General features: G+C 56.1%; 1 protein-coding gene across 40 annotated transcripts in view; it reads left to right on the forward strand.

Annotated features, from left to right (window-relative positions):
• Positions 1–383: 383 nt before the first annotated feature.
• GPHN (gephyrin) overlaps positions 384–23,961 on the forward strand; it is a 490,719-nt gene continuing 467,141 nt past the window's right edge. For 20 of the 40 annotated variants that reach the window (XM_069726438.1, XM_069726463.1, XM_069726471.1 and 17 more), the window contains exon 1: positions 479–557. In XM_069726438.1, coding sequence (XP_069582539.1) covers positions 494–557 — 64 coding nt within the window. In that variant the 5' untranslated portion in view covers positions 479–493. Of the gene's footprint in view, positions 558–23,961 lie in introns of all 40 variants that reach the window. The other 20 variants (XM_069726591.1, XM_069726617.1, XM_069726612.1 and 17 more) reach the window with 2 other exon arrangements.

Below are 23,961 nucleotides of genomic sequence, written 5' to 3' on the forward strand. Positions count from 1 at the left end.
AGTAACCATGTTCTTCTGTTTACAGTGTGTTGCTTAAGGGACTGTCCATCTTTCTAGCTCCTAAGCTGGAAAACGTTGCATTTTTTTGAGTTTTCCAAGGTGGCCGGTTTCCAAGAAAATGAGTTGTAAAGAAGTATTAATAATAGCTCAAGAAATGATGACAGTTTTAACAAGGAATACATTGCAAAATTGCTTCTCTTTACCAGTATTATCAGAGACATATTTATTTATGAAGATGAAAATAACCCTTTAAAGTCACGATAGCTTTATTAATGATGACACAGGCACTCGCCAACAATCCCGAATTCCTCTAGTGTCGCTCGATTGTGTCGGCTGTGCGCTGCTCACGCCTGGCTGCTCCCTCCTCCCCTCTCCCTGTCTCCGGGGTGGATGTATTCGGCGGTCGGCTCGCTCGCCTGCCTCCCCGCTCTCCCAGCCCAGGCTTCTCCTGCTCACTGGAACGGCCGGTGACAGCGGCTCCGGCGGAAGGAAGATGGCGGCCGAGGGCATGATCCTTACTAATCACGACCACCAAATACGGGTCGGGGTGCTGACAGGTAAATGACGCAGCGGTGCCGGTTGTGCAGTGTGTATGTGTCCTGCGCCTTCCACCCATTGACATGACAGCGGCAGCCATGGGGGCTCCTGCAGCCGGCAACCTAAAATGGCACCTGGCTGATTAGAGAGAGAGCGATCCGTGCAGTATGTGTGTGTGCATCCGCAGTGTCCGTGCACGGTGCACCCGCCGGGATGGTACCTCACACACCGGGATCCTCCGTGCCAGAGCCGTGACAGCCCGAGCAGTGGCAGCGGTGACAGCCCGAGCAGTGGCAGCCGTACAGCCCGAGCAGTGGCAGCCGTACAGCCCGGTGCAGCCTCAGCCACGCTCCGGCATAGCCGCAGATCGCATCTGCATCCAGCCCGTGTGTGTCACAGCTGTAACATGGCTGATCCAGCGGCGGGTATAGTTAGCACTGCTGCAGATCGCGGCTGTATACAGCCTGTGCACACGTCACTACACTGATAGACTGCTTATATCTGCAGATCACATCTATATAGGTCACCTTATCAGTTAATATGGCTGATTACAGCTCTCTATATAGTATTGCTCTGGTATACTGTGTTATAGCTGCAAATATGGTAATCCCTTCTCTAAACCCATGTACTGTATGTATAGTAAAACACTACTGTATCTGCAGTCATTATATAGATGTGATCTGCAGATATGACATGTGCACAGGCTGTATATAGATGTGATCTGCAGATATGACATGTGCTCAGGCTGTATATAGATGTAATCTGCAGATATGACATGTGCTCAGGCTGTATATAGATGTGATCTGCAGATATGACATGTGCTCAGGCTGTATATAGATGTAATCTGCAGATATGACATGTGCTCAGGCTGTATATAGATGTGATCTGCAGATATGACATGTGCTCAGGCTGTATATAGATGTAATCTGCAGATATGACATGTGCTCAGGCTGTATATAGATGTGATCTGCAGATATGACATGTGCACAGGCTGTATATAGATGTGATCTGCAGATATGACATGTGCTCAGGCTGTATATAGATGTGATCTGCAGATATGACATGTGCTCAGGCTGTATATAGATGTGATCTGCAGATATGACATGTGCTCAGGCTGTATATAGATGTGATCTGCAGATATGACATGTGCTCAGGCTGTATATAGATGTGATCTGCAGATATGACATGTGCTCAGGCTGTATATAGATGTGATCTGCAGATATGACATGTGCACAGGCTGTATATAGATGTGATCTGCAGATATGACATGTGCACAGGCTGTATATAGATGTGATCTGCAGATATGACATGTGCACAGGCTGTATATAGATGAGACCTGCAGATATGACATGTGCTCAGCCTGTATATAGATGAGACCTGCAGATATGACATGTGCTCAGCCTGTATATAGATGAGACCTGCAGATATGACATGTGCACAGCCTGTATATAGATGTGATCTGCAGATATGACATGTGCACAGGCTGTATATAGATGTGATCTGCAGATATGACATGTGCTCAGGCTGTATATAGATGTGCTCAGGCTGTATATAGATGTGATCTGCAGATATGACATGTGCACAGGCTGTATATAGATGAGACCTGCAGATATGACATGTGCTCAGCCTGTATATAGATGAGACCTGCAGATATGACATGTGCACAGCCTGTATATTATTCTTCTTATTATTATACATTTTTATAGCGCCATTTATTCCATGGCGCTTTACATGTGAATACGGGGCAAATATAGACAAATACATTAAACATGAGCAGATAACAAGGCACACGAGTACATAAGGAGGGAGGACCCTGCCCGCGAGGGCTCACAGTCTGTATATAGATGTGATCTGCAGATATGACATGTGCACAGGCTGTATATAGATGTAATCTGCAGATATGACATGTGCTCAGGCTGTATATAGATGTGATCTGCAGATATGACATGTGCTCAGCCTGTATATAGATGTAATCTGCAGATATGACATGTGCTCAGGCTGTATATAGATGTGATCTGCAGATATGACATGTGCACAGGCTGTATATAGATGAGACCTGCAGATATGACATGTGCACAGCCTGTATATAGATGTGACCTGCAGATATGACATGTGCTCAGCCTGTATATAGATGTGATCTGCAGATATGACAGGTGTACAGCCTGTATATAGATGTGATCTGCAGATATGACATGTGCACAGCCTGTATATAGATGTGATCTGCAGATATGACATGTGCACAGCCTGTATATAGATGAGACCTGCAGATATGACATGTGCACAGGCTGTATATAGATGTGATCTGAGGATATGACATGTGCTCAGGCTGTATATAGATGTGATCTGCAGATATGACATGTGCTCAGGCTGTATATAGATGTGATCTGCAGATATGACATGTGCACAGGCTGTATATAGATGTGATCTGCAGATATGACATGTGCTCAGCCTGTATATAGATGTGATCTGCAGATATGACATGTGCACAGGCTGTATATAGATGTGATCTGCAGATATGACGTGCACAGGCTGTATATAGATGTGATCTGAGGATATGACATGTGCTCAGGCTGTATATAGATGTGATCTGCAGATATGACATGTGCACAGGCTGTATATAGATGTGATCTGCAGATATGACATGTGCTCAGGCTGTATATAGATGTGATCTGCAGATATGACATGTGCTCAGGCTGTATATAGATGTGATCTGAGGATATGACGTGCTCAGGCTGTATATAGATGAGACCTGCAGATATGATGTGTACAGGCTGTATATACAATTGTGGCCAAAAGTATTGACACCCCTGCAATTCTGTCAGATAATACTCAGTTTCTTCCTGAAAATGATTGCAATCACAAATTCTTTGTTATTATTTTCATTTAATTTGTCTTAAATGAAAAAAAAAAACCAAAAAGAATTGTCCTAAAGCCAAATTGGATATAATTCCACACCAAACATAAAATAGGGGGTGGACAAAAGTATTGGTACTTTTCGAAAAATCATGTGGTGCTTCTCTAATTTGTGTAATTAACAGCACCTGTAACTTACCTGTGGCACCTAACAGGTGTTGGCAATAACTACATCACACTTGCAGCCAGTTGACATGGATTAAAGTTGACTCAACCTCTGTCCTGTGTCCTTGTGTGTACCACATTGAGCATGGAGAAAAGAAAGAAGACCAAAGAACTGTCTGAGGACTTGAGAACCCAAATTTTGAGGAAGCATGAGCAATCTCAAGGCTACAAGTCCATCTCCAAAGACCTGAATGTTCCTGTGTCTACCGTGCGCAGTGTCATCAAGAAGTTTAAAGCCCATGGCACTGTGGCTAACCTCCCTAGATGTGGACGGAAAAGAAAAATTGACAAGAGATTTCAACGCAAGATTGTGCGGATGTTGGATAAAGAAACTCGACTAACATCCAAACAAGTTCAAGCTGCCCTGCAGTCCGAGGGTACAACAGTGTCAACCCATACTATCAGTCAGCGTCTGAATGAAAAGGGACTGTATGCTAGGAGACCTAGGAAGACCCCACTTCTTACCCCGAGACATAAAAAAGCCAGGCTGGAGTTTGCCAAAACTTACCTGAAAAAGCCTAAAACGTTTTGGAAGAATGTTCTCTGGTCAGATGAGACAAAAGTAGAGCTTTTGGGGCAAAGGCATCAACATAGAGTTTACAGGAAAAAAAAAGAGACATTCAAAGAAAAGAACACGGTCCCTACAGTCAAACGTGGTGGAGGTTCCCTGATGTTTTGGGGTTGCTTTACTGCCTCTGGCACTGGACTGCTTGACCGTGTGCATGGCATTATGAAGTCTGAAGATTACCAACAAATTTTGTACCCTCGGACTGCAGGGCAGCTTGAACTTGTTTAGATGTTAGTCGAGGTTCTTTATCCAACATCCGCACAATCTTGCGTTGAAATCTCTTGTCAATTTTTCTTTTCCGTCCACATCTAGGGAGGTTAGCCACAGTGCCATGGGCTTTAAACTTCTTGATGACACTGTGCACGGTAGACACAGAAACATTCAGGTCTTTGGAGATGGACTTGTAGCCTTGAGATTGCTCATGCTTCCTCACAATTTGGTTTCTCAAGTCCCCAGACAGTTCTTTGGTCTTCTTTCTTTTCTCCATGCTCAATGTGGTACACACAAGGACACGGGACAGAGGTTGAGTCAAATTTAATCCATGTCAACTGGCTGCAAGTGGGATTTAGTTATTGCCAACACCTGTTAGGTGCCACAGGTAAGTTACAGGTGCTGTTAATTACACAAATTAGAGAAGCATCACATGATTTTTCCAACAGTGCCAATACTTTTGTCCACCCCTTTTTTATGTTTGGTGTGGAATTATATCCAATTTGGCTTTAGGACAATTTTGTGTTTTTTTTCATTTAAGACAAATTATATGAAGAAGATAATACCAAATAATTTGTGTTTGCAATCATTTTCAGGAAGAAACTGAGTATTATCAGACAGAATTGCAGGGGTGTCAATACTTTTGGCCACAACTGTATAGCCTGATCACATGTTATATACGCAGATCACATCTATATACAGGCTGAGCACGTCTTATATACAGATCACACCTATATCTCCATGTCATTGTACTTTTATATTATACTACATCTGCCTCCCCAGTTTTTATGCTATATGTCCGATCACATCTATATACCCAATGTAGGTTTTTGTATTTTTATATTACCCTACATTTGCCCCCAGTCTAGATCATATAGCCCGTTTATATAAACTTATACTGTATCTCTATATTGCACTATCCTGATGCTGTCATATATAAGGTTCCTATATAGCTGTATTCCCTGTATAATGATTTTTTCCCTTTGGACCTAGCACTAATAATACTGCATGTTGTCTTTAGGTTTCATAGCCATATGTGATTTGATCCACACATTGGGGGAGGGCAGAAATTGGGGAAATCCACCCATGGAGACAAGATAAGGATTGCAGTCAGTTGCAAAAAAAATTCCTGATCTGGAGCTCTCAATGCTGTAAGCACAACGTGGCCCTGCAGTGTGAAAGGCTGCAAATCTTACATTGTGTCAGCTATTTTTGACACCAGGGAGTATCGTCCATTTATGGAGGCATCATTCTCAATGACTGTCTCTTTAATAGAGACGAGAAGCCTCTGCCTCTCTTCTTTGCTCCGTCGCTGCCTCCCTTCTTTCCTCTGTCGCTGCCTCCCTTCTTTCCTCTGTCGCTGCCTCCCTTCTTTCCTCTGTCGCTGCCTCCCTTCTTTCCTCTGTTGCTGCCTCCCTTCTTTCCTCCGTCGCTGCCTCCCTTCTTTCCTCCGTCGCTGCCTTCCTTCCTGTCGCTGTCTCCCTTCCCCGTCGCGCTCTCCCTTCCCCCGTCGCGCTCTCCCTTCCCCCGTCGCGCTCTCCCTTCCCCCGTCGCGCTCTCCCTTCCCCCGTCGCGCTCTCCCTTCCCCCGTCGCGCTCTCCCTTCCCCCGTCGCGCTCTCCCTTCCCCCGTCGCGCTCTCCCTTCCCCCGTCGCGCTCTCCCTTCCCCCGTCTCTGCCTCCCTCCCTTCCTCCGTCGCTGCCTCCTTTCCCTCCTCCATCCCTGCCTCCTTTCCCTCCTCCATCCCTGCCTCCTTTCCTTCCTCCGTCTCTGCCTTCCTCCCTTCCTCCGTTTCTGCCTCCCTTCCTTCCTCCATCGATGCCTTGCTTACTCCGTCTCTGCCTCCCTTCCTTCCTCCAACGCTGCCTCCCTTCCTTCCTCCAACGCTGCCTCCCTTCCTTCCTCCAACGCTGCCTCCCTTCCTTCCTCCAACGCTGCCTTCTTTACTCCGTCTCTGCCTCCCTTCCTTCCTCCTTCTCTGCCTCCTTTCCTTCCTCCGTCTCTGCCTCCTTTCCTTCCTCCGTCTCTGCCTGCCTTCCTTCCTCCGTCTCTGCCTCCTTTCCTTCCTCCGTCTCTGCCTCCCTTCCTTCCTCCATTGCTGCCTCCCTTCCTCCGTCTCTGCCTCCCTTCCTTCCTCCGTCTCTGCCTCCCTTCCTCCGCCTCTGCCTTCCTCCGTCTCTGCCTCCCTTCCTTCCTCCAACGCTGCCTTCTTTACTCCGTCTCTGCCTCCCTTCCTTCCTCCGTCTCTGCCTCCTTTCCTTCCTCCGTCTCTGCCTCCCTGACTTCCTCCATCGCTGCCTTCCTTCCTCCGTCTCTGCCTCCTTTCCTTCCTCCGTCTCTGCCTCCCTTCATCCTCCATCGCTGCCTTCCTTCCTCCGTCTCTCCCTTCCTTCCTCCATCGCTGCCTTCCTTCCTACGTCTCTGCCTCCCTTCCTTCCTCCATCGCTGCCTTCCTTCCTCCGTCTCTGCCTCCCTTCCTTCCTCCATCGCTGCCTGCCTTCCTCCGTCTCTGCCTCCCTTCCTTCCTCCATCGCTGCCTCCCTTCCTCCGTCTCTGCCTCCTTTCCTTCCTCCGTCTCTGCCTCCCTTCCTCCGTCTCTGCCTTCCTCCCTTCATCCGTCTCTGCCTCCCTTCCTTCCTCCGTCTCTGCCTTCCTCCCTTCCTCCGTCTCTGCCTCCCTTCCTTCCTCCATCGCTGCCTTCCTTACTACGTCTCTGCTTCTTTTCCTTCCTCCATCGCTGCCTTCCTTCCTCCTTCTCTGCCTCCTTTCCTTCCTCCGTCTCTGCCTCCCTTCCTTCCTCCGTCTCTGCCTCCCTTCCTTCCTCCGTCTCTGCCTCCCTTCCTTCCTCCATCGCTGCCTTCCTTCCTCCGTCTCTACCTCCCTCCCTTCCTCTATCGCTGCCTTCCTTCCTCCGTCTCTGCCTCCCTTCCTTCCTCCGTCTCTGCCTCCCTTCCTTCCTCCGTCGCTGCCTCCCTTCCTTCCTCTATCGCTGCCTTCCTTCCTCCGTCTCTGCCTCCCTTCCTTCCTCCATCGCTGCCTTCCTTCCTCCGTCTCTGCTTCCCTTCCTTCCTCCATCGCTGCCTTCCTTCCTCCGTCGCTGCCTTCCTTCCTCCATCTCTGCCTCCCTTCCTCCATCGCTCCCTTCCTTCCTCCGTCTCTGCCTCCCTTCCTTCCCCCGTCTCTGCCTCCCTTCCTTCCTCCATCGCTGCCTCCCTTCCTCCGTCTCTGCCTTCCTTCCTTCCTCCATCGCTGCCTCCCTTCCTTCCTCCATCGCTGCCTTCCTTCCTCCATCGCTGCCTCCCTTCCTCCGTCTCTGCCTCCCTTCCTTCCTCCATCGCTGCCTCCCTTCCTCCGTCGCTGCCTCCCTTCCTCCGTCTCTGCCTCCCTTCCTTCCTCCGTCTCTGCCTCCCTTCCTTCCTCCGTCTCTGCCTCCCTTCCTTCCTCCGTCTCTGCCTCCCTTCCTTCCTCCATCGCTGCCTCCCTTCCTCCGTCTCTGCCTTCCTTCCTTCCTCCATCGCTGCCTTCCTTCCTCCGTCTCTGCCTCCCTTCCTTCCTCCGTCTCTGCCTCCCTTCCTTCCTCCATCGCTGCCTTCCTTCCTCCTTCTCTGCCTCCTTTCCTTCCTCCGTCTCTGCCTCCCTTCCTTCCTCCATCGCTGCCTTCCTCCGTCTCTGCCTCTCTGCCTTCCTCCGTCTCTGCCTCGCTTCCTTCCTCCATTGATGCCTTCCTTCCTCCTTCTCTGCCTCCTTTCCTTCCTCCGTCTCTGCCTCCCTTCCATCCTCCATCGCTGCCTTCCTCCGTCTCTGCCTCCCTTTCTTCCTCCGTCTCTGCCTCCCTTCCTTCCTCCATCGCTGCCTTCTTTCCTCCATCGCTGCCTCCCTTCCTCCGTCTCTGCCTCCCTTCCTTCCTCCATCGCTGCCTCCCTTCCTCCGTCTCTGCCTCCCTTCCTTCCTCCGTCTCTGCCTCCCTTCCTTCCTCCGTCTCTGCCTCCCTTCCTTCCTCCGTCTCTGCCTTCCTTCCTCCATCTCTGCCTCCCTTCCTCCATCTCTGCCTCCCTTCCTCCATCTCTGCCTCCCTTCCTCCGTCTCTGCCTCCCTTCCTCCGTCTCTGCCTCCCTTCCTCCGTCTCTGCCTCCCTTCCTCCGTCTCTGCCTCCCTTCCTCCGTCTCTGCCTCCCTTCCTCCGTCTCTGCCTCCCTTCCTCCGTCTCTGCCTTCCTTCCTCCGTCTCTGCCTCCCTTCCTTCCTCCATCGCTGCCTTCCTTCCTCCGTCTCTGCCTCCCTTCCTTCCTCCATCGCTGCCTCCCTCCCTTCCTCCGTCTCTGCCTCCCTTCCTTCCTCCATCGCTGCCTCCCTTCCTCCATCGCTGCCTCCCTTCCTCCGTCTCTGCCTCCCTTCCTTCCTCCATCGCTGCCTTCCTTCCTCCGTCTCTGCCTCCCTTCCTTCCTCCATCGCTGCCTCCCTTCCTCCGTCTCTGCCTCCCTTCCTTCCTCCATCGCTGCCTCCCTTCCTCCATCGCTGCCTCCCTTCCTCCGTCTCTGCCTGCCTTCCTTCCTCCGTCTCTGCCTCCTTTCCTTCCTCCGTCTCTGCCTGCCTTCCTTCCTCCGTCTCTGCCTCCTTTCCTTCCTCCGTCTCTGCCTCCCTTCCTTCCTCCATTGCTGCCTCCCTTCCTCCGTCTCTGCCTCCCTTCCTTCCTCCGTCTCTGCCTCCCTTCCTCCGCCTCTGCCTTCCTCCGTCTCTGCCTCCCTTCCTTCCTCCAACTCTGCCTTCTTTACTCCGTCTCTGCCTCCCTTCCTTCCTCCGTCTCTGCCTCCTTTCCTTCCTCCGTCTCTGCCTCCCTTCCTTCCTCCGTCTCTGCCTCCCTTCCTTCCTCCGTCTCTGCCTCCCTTCCTTCCTCCATCGCTGCCTCCCTTCCTCCGTCTCTGCCTTCCTTCCTTCCTCCATCGCTGCCTTCCTTCCTCCGTCTCTGCCTCCTTTCCTTCCTCCGTCTCTGCCTCCCTGACTTCCTCCATCGCTGCCTCCCTTCCTCCATCGCTGCCTCCCTTCCTTCCTCTATCGCTGCCTTCCTTCCTCCGTCTCTGCCTCCCTTCCTTCCTCCATCGCTGCCTTCCTTCCTCCGTCTCTGCCTCCCTTCCTTCCTCCGTCTCTGCCTCCCTTCCTCCGTCTCTGCCTCCCTTCCTTCCTCCATCGCTGCCTTCCTTCCTCCATCGCTGCCTTCCTTCCTCCGTCTCTGCCTCCCTTGCTCCATCGCTCCCTTCCTTCCTCCGTCTCTGCCTCCATTCCTTCCTCCATCGCTGCCTTCCTTCCTCCATCTCTGCCTCCCTTCCTTCCTCCGTCTCTGCCTCCCTTCCTTCCTCCATCGCTGCCTTTCTTCCTCCTTCTCTGCCTCCTTTCCTTCCTTCGTCTCTGCCTCCCTTCCTTCCTCCATCGCTGCCTTTCTTCCTCCGTCTCTGCCTCCCTTTCTTCCTCCGTCTCTGCCTCCCTTTCTTCCTCCGTCTCTGCCTCCCTTCCTTCCTCCATCGCTGCCTCCCTTCCTCCGTCTCTGCCTCCCTTCCTTCCTCCGTCTCTGCCTCCCTTCCTTCCTCCGTCTCTGCCTCCCTTCCTTCCTCCGTCTCTGCCTCCCTTCCTTCCTCCGTCTCTGCCTCCCTTCCTTCCTCCGTCTCTGCCTCCCTTCCTTCCTCCGTCTCTGCCTCCCTTCCTTCCTCCGTCTCTGCCTCCCTTCCTTCCTCCGTCTCTGCCTCCCTTCCTTCCTCCATCGCTGCCTCCCTTCCTCCGTCTCTGCCTTCCTTCCTTCCTCCATCGCTGCCTTCCTTCCTCCGTCTCTGCCTCCCTTCCTTCCTCCGTCTCTGCCTTCCTTCCTCCATCTCTGCCTCCCTTCCTCCGTCTCTGCCTCCCTTCCTTCGTCTCTGCCTCCCTTCCTCCGTCTCTGCCTCCCTTCCTTCCTCCATCGCTGCCTCCCTTCCTCCGTCTCTGCCTCCCTTCCTTCCTCCATCGCTGCCTCCCTTCCTCCGTCTCTGCCTCCCTTCCTTCCTCCATCGCTGCCTCCCTTCCTCCGTCTCTGCCTCCCTTCCTTCCTCCCTCCATCGCTGCCTCCCTTCCTCCGTCTCTGCCTCCCTTCCTTCCTCCCTCCATCGCTGCCTCCCTTCCTCCGTCTCTGCCTCCCTTCCTTCCTTCCTCCCTCCATCGCTGCCTCCCTTCCTCCGTCTCTGCCTCCCTTCCTTCCTCCATCGCTGCCTCCCTTCCTCCGTCTCTGCCTCCCTTCCTTCCTCCATCGCTGCCTCCCTTCCTCCGTCTCTGCCTCCCTCCCTTCCTCCATCGCTGCCTCCCTTCCTCCGTCTCTGCCTCCCTCCCTTCCTCCATCGCTGCCTCCCTTCCTCCGTCTCTGCCTCCCTTCCTTCCTCCATCGCTGCCTCCCTTCCTCCGTCTCTGCTTTCCTTCCTTCCTCCATCGCTGCCTTCGTTCCTCCGTCTCTGCCTCCCTTCCTTCCTCCATCGCTGCCTTCCTTCCTCCGTCTCTGCCTTCCTTCCTTCCTCCATCGCTGCCTCCCTTCCTCCGTCTCTGCCTCCCTTCCTTCCTCCATCGCTGCCTCCCTTCCTCCGTCTCTGCCTCCCTTCCTTCCTCCATCGCTGCCTCCTTTCCTCCGTCTCTGCCTTCCTTCCTTCCTCCATCGCTGCCTTCCTTCCTCCGTCTCTGCCTTCCTTCCTCCGTCTCTGCCTCCCTTCCTCCGTCTCTGCCTCCCTTCCTCCATCTCTGCCTCCCTTCCTCCGTCTCTGCCTTCCTTCCTCCATCGCTGCCTCCCTTCCTCCGTCTCTGCCTCCCTTCCTCCATCGCTGCCTTCCTTCCTCCGTCTCTGCCTCCCTTCCTTCCTCCATCGCTGCCTCCCTTCCTCCATCGCTGCCTCCCTTCCTCCGTCTCTGCCTCCCTTCCTCCATCGCTGCCTCCCTTCCTCCGTCTCTGCCTCCCTTCCTTCCTCCATCGCTGCCTTCCTTCCTCCGTCTCTGCCTCCCTTCCTTCCTTCGTCTCTGCCTCCCTTTCTTCCTCCATCGCTGCCTCCCTTCCTTCCTCCATCGCTGCCTCCCTTCCTTCCTCCATCGCTGCCTTCCTTCCTCCGTCTCTGCCTCCCTTCCTTCCTCCATCGCTGCCTTCCTTCCTCCGTCTCTGCCTTCCTCCCTTCCTCCATCGCTGCCTCCCTTCCTCCGTCTCTGCCTCCCTTCCTTCCTCCATCGCTGCCTTCCTTCCTCCGTCTCTGCCTCCCTTCCTTCCTCCATCGCTGCCTTCCTTCCTCCGTCTCTGCCTCCCTTCCTTCCTCCATCGCTGCCTTCCTTCCTCCGTCTCTGCCTTCCTTCCTTCCTCCATCGCTGCCTCCCTTCCTTCCTCCATCGCTGCCTTCCTTCCTCCGTCTCTGCCTCCCTTCCTTCCTCCATCGCTGCCTTCCTTCCTCCGTCTCTGCCTTCCTCCCTTCCTCCATCGCTGCCTCCCTCCCTTCCTCCATCGCTGCCTCCCTTCCTCCGTCTCTGCCTTCCTTCCTCCGTCTCTGCCTCCCTTGCTCCATCTCTGCCTCCCTCCCTTCCTCCATCGCTGCCTCCCTTCCTCCGTCTCTGCCTTCCTTCCTCCGTCTCTGCCTCCCTTCCTCCGTCTCTGCCTCCCTTCCTCCATCTCTGCCTCCCTCCCTTCCTCCATCGCTGCCTTCCTTCCTCCATCGCTGCCTTCCTTCCTCCGTCTCTGCCTCCCTTGCTCCATCGCTCCCTTCCTTCCTCCGTCTCTGCCTCCATTCCTTCCTCCATCGCTGCCTTCCTTCCTCCATCTCTGCCTCCCTTCCTTCCTCCGTCTCTGCCTCCCTTCCTTCCTCCATCGCTGCCTTTCTTCCTCCTTCTCTGCCTCCTTTCCTTCCTTCGTCTCTGCCTCCCTTCCTTCCTCCATCGCTGCCTTTCTTCCTCCGTCTCTGCCTCCCTTTCTTCCTCCGTCTCTGCCTCCCTTTCTTCCTCCGTCTCTGCCTCCCTTCCTTCCTCCATCGCTGCCTCCCTTCCTCCGTCTCTGCCTCCCTTCCTTCCTCCGTCTCTGCCTCCCTTCCTTCCTCCGTCTCTGCCTCCCTTCCTTCCTCCGTCTCTGCCTCCCTTCCTTCCTCCGTCTCTGCCTCCCTTCCTTCCTCCGTCTCTGCCTCCCTTCCTTCCTCCGTCTCTGCCTCCCTTCCTTCCTCCATCGCTGCCTCCCTTCCTCCGTCTCTGCCTTCCTTCCTTCCTCCATCGCTGCCTTCCTTCCTCCGTCTCTGCCTCCCTTCCTTCCTCCGTCTCTGCCTTCCTTCCTCCATCTCTGCCTCCCTTCCTCCGTCTCTGCCTCCCTTCCTTCGTCTCTGCCTCCCTTCCTTCCTCCCTCCATCGCTGCCTCCCTTCCTCCGTCTCTGCCTCCCTTCCTTCCTCCCTCCATCGCTGCCTCCCTTCCTCCGTCTCTGCCTCCCTTCCTTCCTTCCTCCCTCCATCGCTGCCTCCCTTCCTCCGTCTCTGCCTCCCTTCCTTCCTCCATCGCTGCCTCCCTTCCTCCGTCTCTGCCTCCCTTCCTTCCTCCATCGCTGCCTCCCTTCCTCCGTCTCTGCCTCCCTCCCTTCCTCCATCGCTGCCTCCCTTCCTCCGTCTCTGCCTCCCTTCCTTCCTCCATCGCTGCCTCCCTTCCTCCGTCTCTGCTTTCCTTCCTTCCTCCATCGCTGCCTTCGTTCCTCCGTCTCTGCCTCCCTTCCTTCCTCCATCGCTGCCTTCCTTCCTCCGTCTCTGCCTTCCTTCCTTCCTCCATCGCTGCCTCCCTTCCTCTGTCTCTGCCTCCCTTCCTTCCTCCATCGCTGCCTCCCTTCCTCCGTCTCTGCCTCCCTTCCTTCCTCCATCGCTGCCTCCTTTCCTCCGTCTCTGCCTTCCTTCCTTCCTCCATCGCTGCCTTCCTTCCTCCGTCTCTGCCTTCCTTCCTCCGTCTCTGCCTTCCTTCCTCCGTCTCTGCCTCCCTTCCTCCATCTCTGCCTCCCTTCCTCCGTCTCTGCCTTCCTTCCTCCATCGCTGCCTCCCTTCCTCCGTCTCTGCCTCCCTTCCTCCATCGCTGCCTTCCTTCCTCCGTCTCTGCCTCCCTTCCTTCCTCCATCGCTGCCTCCCTTCCTCCATCGCTGCCTCCCTTCCTCCGTCTCTGCCTCCCTTCCTCCATCGCTGCCTCCCTTCCTCCGTCTCTGCCTCCCTTCCTTCCTCCATCGCTGCCTTCCTTCCTCCGTCTCTGCCTCCCTTCCTTCCTTCGTCTCTGCCTCCCTTTCTTCCTCCATCGCTGCCTCCCTTCCTTCCTCCATCGCTGCCTCCCTTCCTTCCTCCGTCTCTGCCTCCCTTCCTTCCTCCATCGCTGCCTTCCTTCCTCCGTCTCTGCCTTCCTCCCTTCCTCCATCGCTGCCTCCCTTCCTCCGTCTCTGCCTCTCTTCCTTCCTCCATCGCTGCCTTCCTTCCTCCGTCTCTGCCTCCCTTCCTTCCTCCATCGCTGCCTTCCTTCCTCCGTCTCTGCCTCCCTTCCTTCCTCCATCGCTGCCTTCCTTCCTCCGTCTCTGCCTTCCTTCCTTCCTCCATCGCTGCCTCCCTTCCTTCCTCCATCGCTGCCTTCCTTCCTCCGTCTCTGCCTCCCTTCCTTCCTCCATCGCTGCCTTCCTTCCTCCGTCTCTGCCTTCCTCCCTTCCTCCATCGCTGCCTCCCTTCCTTCCTCCATCGCTGCCTTCCTTCCTCCGTCTCTGCCTTCCTTCCTTCCTCCATCGCTGCCTCCCTTCCTTCCTCCATCGCTGCCTTCCTTCCTCCGTCTCTGCCTCCCTTCCTTCCTCCATCGCTGCCTTCCTTCCCCCGTCTCTGCCTCCCTTCCTTCCTCCATCGCTGCCTCCCTTCCTTCCTCCATCGCTGCCTCCTTTCCTCCATCTCTGCCTTCCTTCCTCCATCGCTGCCTCCCTTCCTCCGTCTCTGCCTCCCTTCCTTCCTCCATCGCTGCCTTCCTTCCTCCGTCTCTGCCTTCCTTCCTTCCTCCATCGCTGCCTCCCTTCCTTCCTCCATCGCTGCCTTCCTTCCTCCGTCTCTGCCTCCCTTCCTTCCTCCATCGCTGCCTTCCTTCCTCCGTCTCTGCCTTCCTCCCTTCCTCCATCGCTGCCTCCCTTCCTTCCTCCATCGCTGCCTTCCTTCCTCCGTCTCTGCCTTCCTTCCTTCCTCCATCGCTGCCTCCCTTCCTTCCTCCATCGCTGCCTTCCTTCCTCCGTCTCTGCCTCCCTTCCTTCCTCCATCGCTGCCTTCCTTCCCCCGTCTCTGCCTCCCTTCCTTCCTCCATCGCTGCCTCCCTTCCTTCCTCCATCGCTGCCTCCTTTCCTCCATCTCTGCCTTCCTTCCTCCATCGCTGCCTCCCTTCCTCCGTCTCTGCCTCCCTTCCTTCCTCCGTCTCTGCCTCCCTTCCTTCCTCCATCGCTGCCTTTCTTCCTCCTTCTCTGCCTCCTTTCCTTCCTTCGTCTCTGCCTCCCTTCCTTCCTCCATCGCTGCCTTTCTTCCTCCGTCTCTGCCTCCCTTTCTTCCTCCGTCTCTGCCTCCCTTTCTTCCTCCGTCTCTGCCTCCCTTCCTTCCTCCATCGCTGCCTCCCTTCCTCCGTCTCTGCCTCCCTTCCTTCCTCCGTCTCTGCCTCCCTTCCTTCCTCCGTCTCTGCCTCCCTTCCTTCCTCCGTCTCTGCCTCCCTTCCTTCCTCCGTCTCTGCCTCCCTTCCTTCCTCCGTCTCTGCCTCCCTTCCTTCCTCCATCGCTGCCTCCCTTCCTCCGTCTCTGCCTTCCTTCCTTCCTCCATCGCTGCCTTCCTTCCTCCGTCTCTGCCTCCCTTCCTTCCTCCGTCTCTGCCTTCCTTCCTCCATCTCTGCCTCCCTTCCTCCGTCTCTGCCTCCCTTCCTTCGTCTCTGCCTCCCTTCCTTCCTCCCTCCATCGCTGCCTCCCTTCCTCCGTCTCTGCCTCCCTTCCTTCCTCCCTCCATCGCTGCCTCCCTTCCTCCGTCTCTGCCTCCCTTCCTTCCTTCCTCCCTCCATCGCTGCCTCCCTTCCTCCGTCTCTGCCTCCCTTCCTTCCTCCATCGCTGCCTCCCTTCCTCCGTCTCTGCCTCCCTTCCTTCCTCCATCGCTGCCTCCCTTCCTCCGTCTCTGCCTCCCTCCCTTCCTCCATCGCTGCCTCCCTTCCTCCGTCTCTGCCTCCCTTCCTTCCTCCATCGCTGCCTCCCTTCCTCCGTCTCTGCTTTCCTTCCTTCCTCCATCGCTGCCTTCGTTCCTCCGTCTCTGCCTCCCTTCCTTCCTCCATCGCTGCCTTCCTTCCTCCGTCTCTGCCTTCCTTCCTTCCTCCATCGCTGCCTCCCTTCCTCTGTCTCTGCCTCCCTTCCTTCCTCCATCGCTGCCTCCCTTCCTCCGTCTCTGCCTCCCTTCCTTCCTCCATCGCTGCCTCCTTTCCTCCGTCTCTGCCTTCCTTCCTTCCTCCATCGCTGCCTTCCTTCCTCCGTCTCTGCCTTCCTTCCTCCGTCTCTGCCTTCCTTCCTCCGTCTCTGCCTCCCTTCCTCCATCTCTGCCTCCCTTCCTCCGTCTCTGCCTTCCTTCCTCCATCGCTGCCTCCCTTCCTCCGTCTCTGCCTCCCTTCCTCCATCGCTGCCTTCCTTCCTCCGTCTCTGCCTCCCTTCCTTCCTCCATCGCTGCCTCCCTTCCTCCATCGCTGCCTCCCTTCCTCCGTCTCTGCCTCCCTTCCTCCATCGCTGCCTCCCTTCCTCCGTCTCTGCCTCCCTTCCTTCCTCCATCGCTGCCTTCCTTCCTCCGTCTCTGCCTCCCTTCCTTCCTTCGTCTCTGCCTCCCTTTCTTCCTCCATCGCTGCCTCCCTTCCTTCCTCCATCGCTGCCTCCCTTCCTTCCTCCGTCTCTGCCTCCCTTCCTTCCTCCATCGCTGCCTTCCTTCCTCCGTCTCTGCCTTCCTCCCTTCCTCCATCGCTGCCTCCCTTCCTCCGTCTCTGCCTCTCTTCCTTCCTCCATCGCTGCCTTCCTTCCTCCGTCTCTGCCTCCCTTCCTTCCTCCATCGCTGCCTTCCTTCCTCCGTCTCTGCCTCCCTTCCTTCCTCCATCGCTGCCTTCCTTCCTCCGTCTCTGCCTTCCTTCCTTCCTCCATCGCTGCCTCCCTTCCTTCCTCCATCGCTGCCTTCCTTCCTCCGTCTCTGCCTCCCTTCCTTCCTCCATCGCTGCCTTCCTTCCTCCGTCTCTGCCTTCCTCCCTTCCTCCATCGCTGCCTCCCTTCCTTCCTCCATCGCTGCCTTCCTTCCTCCGTCTCTGCCTTCCTTCCTTCCTCCATCGCTGCCTCCCTTCCTTCCTCCATCGCTGCCTTCCTTCCTCCGTCTCTGCCTCCCTTCCTTCCTCCATCGCTGCCTTCCTTCCCCCGTCTCTGCCTCCCTTCCTTCCTCCATCGCTGCCTCCCTTCCTTCCTCCATCGCTGCCTCCTTTCCTCCATCTCTGCCTTCCTTCCTCCATCGCTGCCTCCCTTCCTCCGTCTCTGCCTCCCTTCCTTCCTCCATCGCTGCCTCCCTTCCTCCGTCTCTGCCTCCCTCCCTTCCTCCATCGCTGCCTCCCTTCCTCCGTCTCTGCCTCCCTTCCTTCCTCCATCGCTGCCTCCTTTCCTCCGTCTCTGCCTTCCTTCCTTCCTCCATCGCTGCCTTCCTTCCTCCGTCTCTGCCTCCCTTCCTTCCTCCATCGCTGCCTTCCTCCATCGCTGCCTTCCTCCATCGCTGCCTCCCTTCCTCCGTCTCTGCTTTCCTTCCTTCCTCCATCGCTGCCTTCGTTCCTCCGTCTCTGCCTCCCTTCCTTCCTCCATCGCTGCCTTCCTTCCTCCGTCTCTGCCTTCCTTCCTTCCTCCATCGCTGCCTCCCTTCCTCTGTCTCTGCCTCCCTTCCTTCCTCCATCGCTGCCTCCCTTCCTCCGTCTCTGCCTCCCTTCCTTCCTCCATCGCTGCCTCCTTTCCTCCGTCTCTGCCTTCCTTCCTTCCTCCATCGCTGCCTTCCTTCCTCCGTCTCTGCCTTCCTTCCTCCGTCTCTGCCTTCCTTCCTCCGTCTCTGCCTCCCTTCCTCCATCTCTGCCTCCCTTCCTCCGTCTCTGCCTTCCTTCCTCCATCGCTGCCTCCCTTCCTCCGTCTCTGCCTCCCTTCCTCCATCGCTGCCTTCCTTCCTCCGTCTCTGCCTCCCTTCCTTCCTCCATCGCTGCCTCCCTTCCTCCATCTCTGCCTCCCTTCCTTCCTCCATCGCTGCCTCCCTTCCTCCATCTCTGCCTCCCTCCCTTCCTCCATCGCTGCCTCCCTTCCTCCGTCTCTGCCTCCCTTCCTCCATCGCTGCCTCCCTTCCTCCGTCTCTGCCTCCCTTCCTTCCTCCATCGCTGCCTTCCTTCCTCCGTCTCTGCCTCCCTTCCTTCCTTCGTCTCTGCCTCCCTTCCTTCCTCCATCGCTGCCTCCCTTCCTTCCTCCATCGCTGCCTCCCTTCCTTCCTCCATCGCTGCCTTCCTTCCTCCGTCTCTGCCTCCCTTCCTTCCTCCATCGCTGCCTTCCTTCCTCCGTCTCTGCCTTCCTCCCTTCCTCCATCGCTGCCTCCCTTCCTCCGTCTCTGCCTCTCTTCCTTCCTCCATCGCTGCCTTCCTTCCTCCGTCTCTGCCTCCCTTCCTTCCTCCATCGCTGCCTTCCTTCCTCCGTCTCTGCCTTCCTTCCTTCCTCCATCGCTGCCTCCCTTCCTTCCTCCATCGCTGCCTTCCTTCCTCCGTCTCTGCCTCCCTTCCTTCCTCCATCGCTGCCTTCCTTCCTCCGTCTCTGCCTTCCTCCCTTCCTCCATCGCTGCCTCCCTTCCTTCCTCCATCGCTGCCTTCCTTCCTCCGTCTCTGCCTTCCTTCCTTCCTCCATCGCTGCCTCCCTTCCTTCCTCCATCGCTGCATTCCTTCCTCCGTCTCTGCCTCCCTTCCTTCCTCCATCGCTGCCTTCCTTCCCCCGTCTCTGCCTCCCTTCCTTCCTCCATCGCTGCCTCCCTTCCTTCCTCCATCGCTGCCTCCCTTCCTCCGTCTCTGCCTTCCTTCCTTCCTTCCTCCATCGCTGCCTCCCTTCCTTCCTCCATCGCTGCCTCCCTTCCTTCCTCCATGGCTGCCTCCCTTCCTTCCTCCGTCTCTGCCTCCCTTCCTTCCTCCATCGCTCCCTCCCTTCCTTCCTCCATGGCTGCCTCCCTTCCTTCCTCTGTCTCTGCCTCCCTTCCTTCCTCCATCGCTGCCTTCCTTCCTCCGTCTCTGCCTTCCTTCCTTCCTCTATCGCTGCCTCCCTTCCTTCCTCCATCGCTGCCTTCCTTCCTCCGTCTCTGCCTTCCTTCCTTCCTCCATCGCTGCCTCCCTTCCTTCCTCCATCGCTGCCTCCCTTCCTCCGTCTCTGCCTTCCTTCCTCCATTGCTGCCTTCCTTCCTCCGTCTCTGCCTCCCTTCCTTCCTCCATCGCTCCCTCCCTTCCTTCCTCCATGGCTGCCTCCCTTCCTTCCTCCGTCTCTGCCTCCCTTCCTTCCTCCATCGCTGCCTCCCTTCCTTCCTCCATCGCTGCCTCCCTTCCTTCCTTCCTCCATCGCTGACTCCCTTCCTTCCTCCGTCTCTGCCTTCCTCCATCGCTGCCTCCCTTCCTTCCTCCATGGCTGCCTCCCTTCCTTCCTCCGTCTCTGCCTCCCTTCCTTCCTCCGTCTCTGCCTCCCTTCCTTCCTCCATCGCTGCCTCCCTTCCTTCCTCCATCGCTGCCTCCCTTCCTTCCTCCATCGCTGCCTCCCTTCCTTCCTCCATCGCTGCCTCCCTTCCTTCCTCCATCGCTGCCTCCCTTCCTTCCTCCGTCTCTGCCTTCCTCCATGGCTGCCTCCCTTCCTTCCTCCATGGCTGCCTCCCTTCCTTCCTCCATGGCTTCCTCCCTTCCTTCCTCCGTCTCTGCCTCCCTTCCTTCCTCCATCGCTGCCTCCCTTCCTTCCTCCATCGCTGCCTCCCTTCCTTCCTCCATCGCTGCCTCCCTTCCTTCCTCCGTCTCTGCCTTCCTCCATCGCTGCCTCCCTTCCTTCCTCCATGGCTGCCTCCCTTCCTTCCTCCATGGCTGCCTCCCTTCCTTCCTCCATGGCTGCCTCCCTTCCTTCCTCCGTCTCTGCCTCCCTTCCTTCCTCCGTCGCTGCCTCCCTTCCTTCCTCCATCGCTGCCTCCCTTCCTTCATCGCTGCCTCCCTTCCTTCCTCCATCGCTGCCTCCCTTCCTTCCTCTGTCTCTGCCTTCCTCCATCGCTGCCTCCCTTCCTTCCTCCATGGCTGCCTCCCTTCCTTCCTCCGTCTCTGCCTCCCTTCTTTCCTCCGTCTCTGCCTCCCTTCCTTCCTCCGTCTCTGCCTTCCTCCATCGCTGCCTCCCTTCCTCCGTCTCTGCCTCCCTTCCTTCCTCCATCGCTGCCTCCCTTCCTTCCTCCATCGCTGCCTCCCTTCCTTCCTCCATCGCTGCCTCCCTTCCTTCCTCCATCGCTGCCTCCCTTCCTTCCTCCATGGCTGCCTCCCTTCCTCCGTCTCTCCCTTCCTCCATCGCTGCCTCCCTTCCTCCGTCTCTGCCTCCCTTCCTTCCTCCATCGCTGCCTCCCTTCCTTCCTCCATCGCTGCCTCCCTTCCTTCCTCCATGGCTGCCTCCCTTCCTTCCTCCATGGCTTCCTCCCTTCCTCCGTCTCTCCCTTCCTCCATCGCTGCCTCCCTTCCTCCGTCTCTGCCTACTTTCCTTCCTCCATCGCTGCCTCCCTTCCTTCCTCCATCGCTGCCTCCCTTCCTTCCTCCATGGCTGCCTCCCTTCCTTCCTCCATGGCTGCCTCCCTTCCTTCCTCCATGGCTTCCTCCCTTCCTCCGTCTCTCCCTTCCTCCATCGCTGCCTCCCTTCCTCCGTCTCTGCCTCCCTTCCTTCCTCCGTCTCTGCCTCCCTTCCTTCCTCCATGGCTTCCTTCCTTCCTCCATGGCTTCCTCCCTTCCTCCGTCTCTCCCTTCCTCCATCGCTGCCTCCCTTCCTCCGTCTCTGCCTCCCTTCCTTCCTCCGTCTCTGCCTCCCTTCCTTCCTCCGTCGCTGCCTCCCTTCCTTCCTCCATCGCTGCCTCCCTTCCTTCCTCCATCGCTGCCTCCCTTCCTTCCTCCATCGCTGCCTCCCTTCCTTCCTCCATGGCTGCCTCCCTTCCTTCCTCCATGGCTGCCTCCCTTCCTTCCTCCATGGCTGCCTCCCTTCCTTCCTCCATGGCTGCCTCCCTTCCTTCCTCCATCGCTGCCTCCCTTCCTTCCTCCATGGCTGCCTCCCTTCCTTCTTCCATGGCTGCCTCCCTTCCTTCCTCCATGGCTGCCTCCCTTCCTTCCTCCATCGCTGCCTCCCTTCCTTCCTCCATCGCTGCCTCCCTTCCTTCCTCCATGGCTGCCTCCCTTCCTTCCTCCATGGCTGCCTCCCTTCCTTCCTCCATCGCTGCCTCCCTTCCTTCCTCCATGGCTGCCTCCCTTCCTTCCTCCATGGCTGCCTCCCTTCCTTCCTCCATCGCTGCCTCCCTTCCTTCCTCCATCGCTGCCTCCCTTCCTTCCTCCATGGCTGCCTCCCTTCCTTCCTCCATCGCTGCCTCCCTTCCTTCCTCCATCGCTGCCTCCCTTCCTTCCTCCATGGCTGCCTCCCTTCCTTCTTCCATGGCTGCCTCCCTTCCTTCTTCCATGGCTGCCTCCCTTCCTCCGTCTCTCCCTTCCTCCATCGCTGCCTCCCTTCCTTCCTCCATGGCTGCCTCCCTTCCTTCTTCCATGGCTGCCTCCCTTCCTTCTTCCATGGCTGCCTCCCTTCCTCCGTCTCTCCCTTCCTCCATCGCTGCCTCTACAGCTCTTTTTTTTTTCTTGCGATGTATTTCTCTGTGAACTGGGAGTCATCATCGGTGACGTAGGAAAGCAGAAAGGAGCGATCCGGATTACAGGGGAGAAAAAACCTGCAATGCAAGGGGGATCCCATCCTCACATAGCAGGGGCTGGGGCTACAGCAGGCGGGCAGCGAGGAGTTAATGATCGCCATCAATCCCTGCGCTTTGAAATGCAGATTTTTTCCCAAGGACCAATGCAGATATTGCGGCTGCCCTGGATCCGCCGGTGGTCGCGTCCCCGCACGTTGCAGCAGGCAGCGGTGTGCAGATATAAGGATATTCTGGGAATCCCCTGCCCCCTCCTCCCGCGGCGCTGACATGGAGCTGTTCACACTCTGTGGTGCTGATCCCTCCACCGCCCGCATCTCAGCACCATCCACCTGGAGAATGACACCCCAGGACATGCCATCATGGTCGGGGGCTGCAGTTCCGGGCGGTTACCTGAGTGGGGGCAGATAATTGTGGGGTGTTACTATAGATGTTACCTGAGTGGGGGCAGATCACTGTGGGGTGTTACTATAGAGGTTACCTGAGTGGGGGCAGATCACTGTGGGGTGTTACTATAGAGGTTACCTGAGTGGGGGCAGATAATTGTGGGGTGTTACTATAGATGTTACCTGAGTGGGGGCAGATCACTGTGGGGTGTTACTATAGATGTTACCTGAGTGGGGGCAGATCACTATGGAGTGTTAATATAGATGTTACCTGAGTGAGGGCAGATCACTTTGGGGTGTTACTATAGAGGTTACCTGAGTGGGGGCAGATCACGGTGGGGTGTTACTATAGAGGTTACCTGTGTGGGGGCAGATCACTGTGGGGTGTTACTATAGAGGTTACCTGAGTGGGGGCAGATAATTGTGGGGTGTTACTATAGATGTTACCTGAGTGGGGGCAGATCACTATGGAGTGTTAATATAGATGTTACCTGAGTGAGGGCAGATCACTTTGGGGTGTTACTATAGAGGTTACCTGAGTGGGGGCAGATCACTGTGGGGTGTTACTATAGAGGTTACCTGTGTGGGGGCAGATCACTGTGGGGTGTTACTATAGAGGTTACCTGAGTGGGGGCAGATAATTGTGGGGTGTTACTATAGATGTTACCTGAGTGGGGGCAGATCACTGTGGGGTGTTACTATAGATGTTACCTGAGTGGGGGCAGATCACTATGGAGTGTTAATATAGATGTTACCTGAGTGAGGGCAGATCACTTTGGGGTGTTACTATAGAGGTTACCTGAGTGGGGGCAGATCACGGTGGGGTGTTACTATAGAGGTTACCCGAGTGGGGCAGATCACTGTGGGGTGTTACTATAGAGGTTACCTGAGTGGGTGCAGATCACACTGTGGTGTTACTATAGAGGTTACCTGAGTGGGGGCAGATAACTGTGGGTTGTTACTATAGAGGTTACCTGAGTGGGGGCAGATCACTGTGGGGTGTTACAATAGAGGTTACCTGAGTGGGGGCAGATCACTGTGGGGTGTTACTATAGAGGTTACCTGAGTGGGGGCAGATCACTGTGGGGTGTTACTATAGAGGTTACCTGAGTGGGTGCAGATCACACTGTGGTGTTACTATAGAGGTTACCTGAGTGGGGGCAGATCACTGTGGGGTGTTACTATAGATGTTACCTGAGTGGGGGCAGATCACTATGGAGTGTTAATATAGATGTTACCTGAGTGAGGGCAGATCACTTTGGGGTGTTACTATAGAGGTTACCTGAGTGGGGGCAGATCACGGTGGGGTGTTACTATAGAGGTTACCCGAGTGGGGCAGATCACTGTGGGGTGTTACTATAGAGGTTACCTGAGTGGGTGCAGATCACACTGTGGTGTTACTATAGAGGTTACCTGAGTGGGGGCAGATCACGGTGGGGTGTTACTATAGAGGTTACCCGAGTGGGGCAGATCACGGTGGGGTGTTACTATAGAGGTTACCTGAGTGGGGGCAGATCACTGTGGGGTGTTACTATAGAGGTTACCTGAGTGGGGGCAGATCACTGTGGGGTGTTACTATAGAGGTTACCTTAGTGAGGGCAGATCACTGTGGGGTGTTACTATAGATGTTACCTGAGTGGGTGCAGATCACACTGTGGTGTTACTATAGAGGTTACCTGAGTGGGGCAGATCACGGTGGGGTGTTACTATAGAGGTTACCTGAGTGGGGGCAGATCACGGTGGGGTGTTACTATAGAGGTTACCTGAGTGGGGGCAGATCACTGTGGGGTGTTACTATAGAGGTTACCTTAGTGAGGGCAGATCACTGTGGGGTGTTACTATAGATGTTACCTGAGTGAGGGCAGATCACTGTGGGGTGTTACTATAAGGCTATGTGCCCACGTTGCGGAAGCGTATGTGGATTTTCCACTCAGTTTTTGAAAAATCCGTGAATTTTCAGCGTTTTGTATGCGGATTTCACCTGCGGTTTTACACCTGTGGATTCCTATTATGGAGCAGGTGTAAACTGCTGCTGAATCCACACAAAATTGTCCATGTGCACAGTGGATTTGGTTTTCCATAGGTTTACATGGTACTGTACAACGCATGGAAAACAGCTGTGAATCCGCAGAGGCCAATCCACAGGCAAATCCGCAACGTGTGCACATACCCTTAAGGTTACCCGAGTGGGGGCAGATCACTGTGGGGTGTT

The sequence above is a fragment of the Ranitomeya imitator genome, chromosome 1 (assembly GCF_032444005.1).
Source record: "Ranitomeya imitator isolate aRanImi1 chromosome 1, aRanImi1.pri, whole genome shotgun sequence".
Taxonomy (NCBI): Eukaryota; Metazoa; Chordata; class Amphibia; order Anura; family Dendrobatidae; genus Ranitomeya; species Ranitomeya imitator.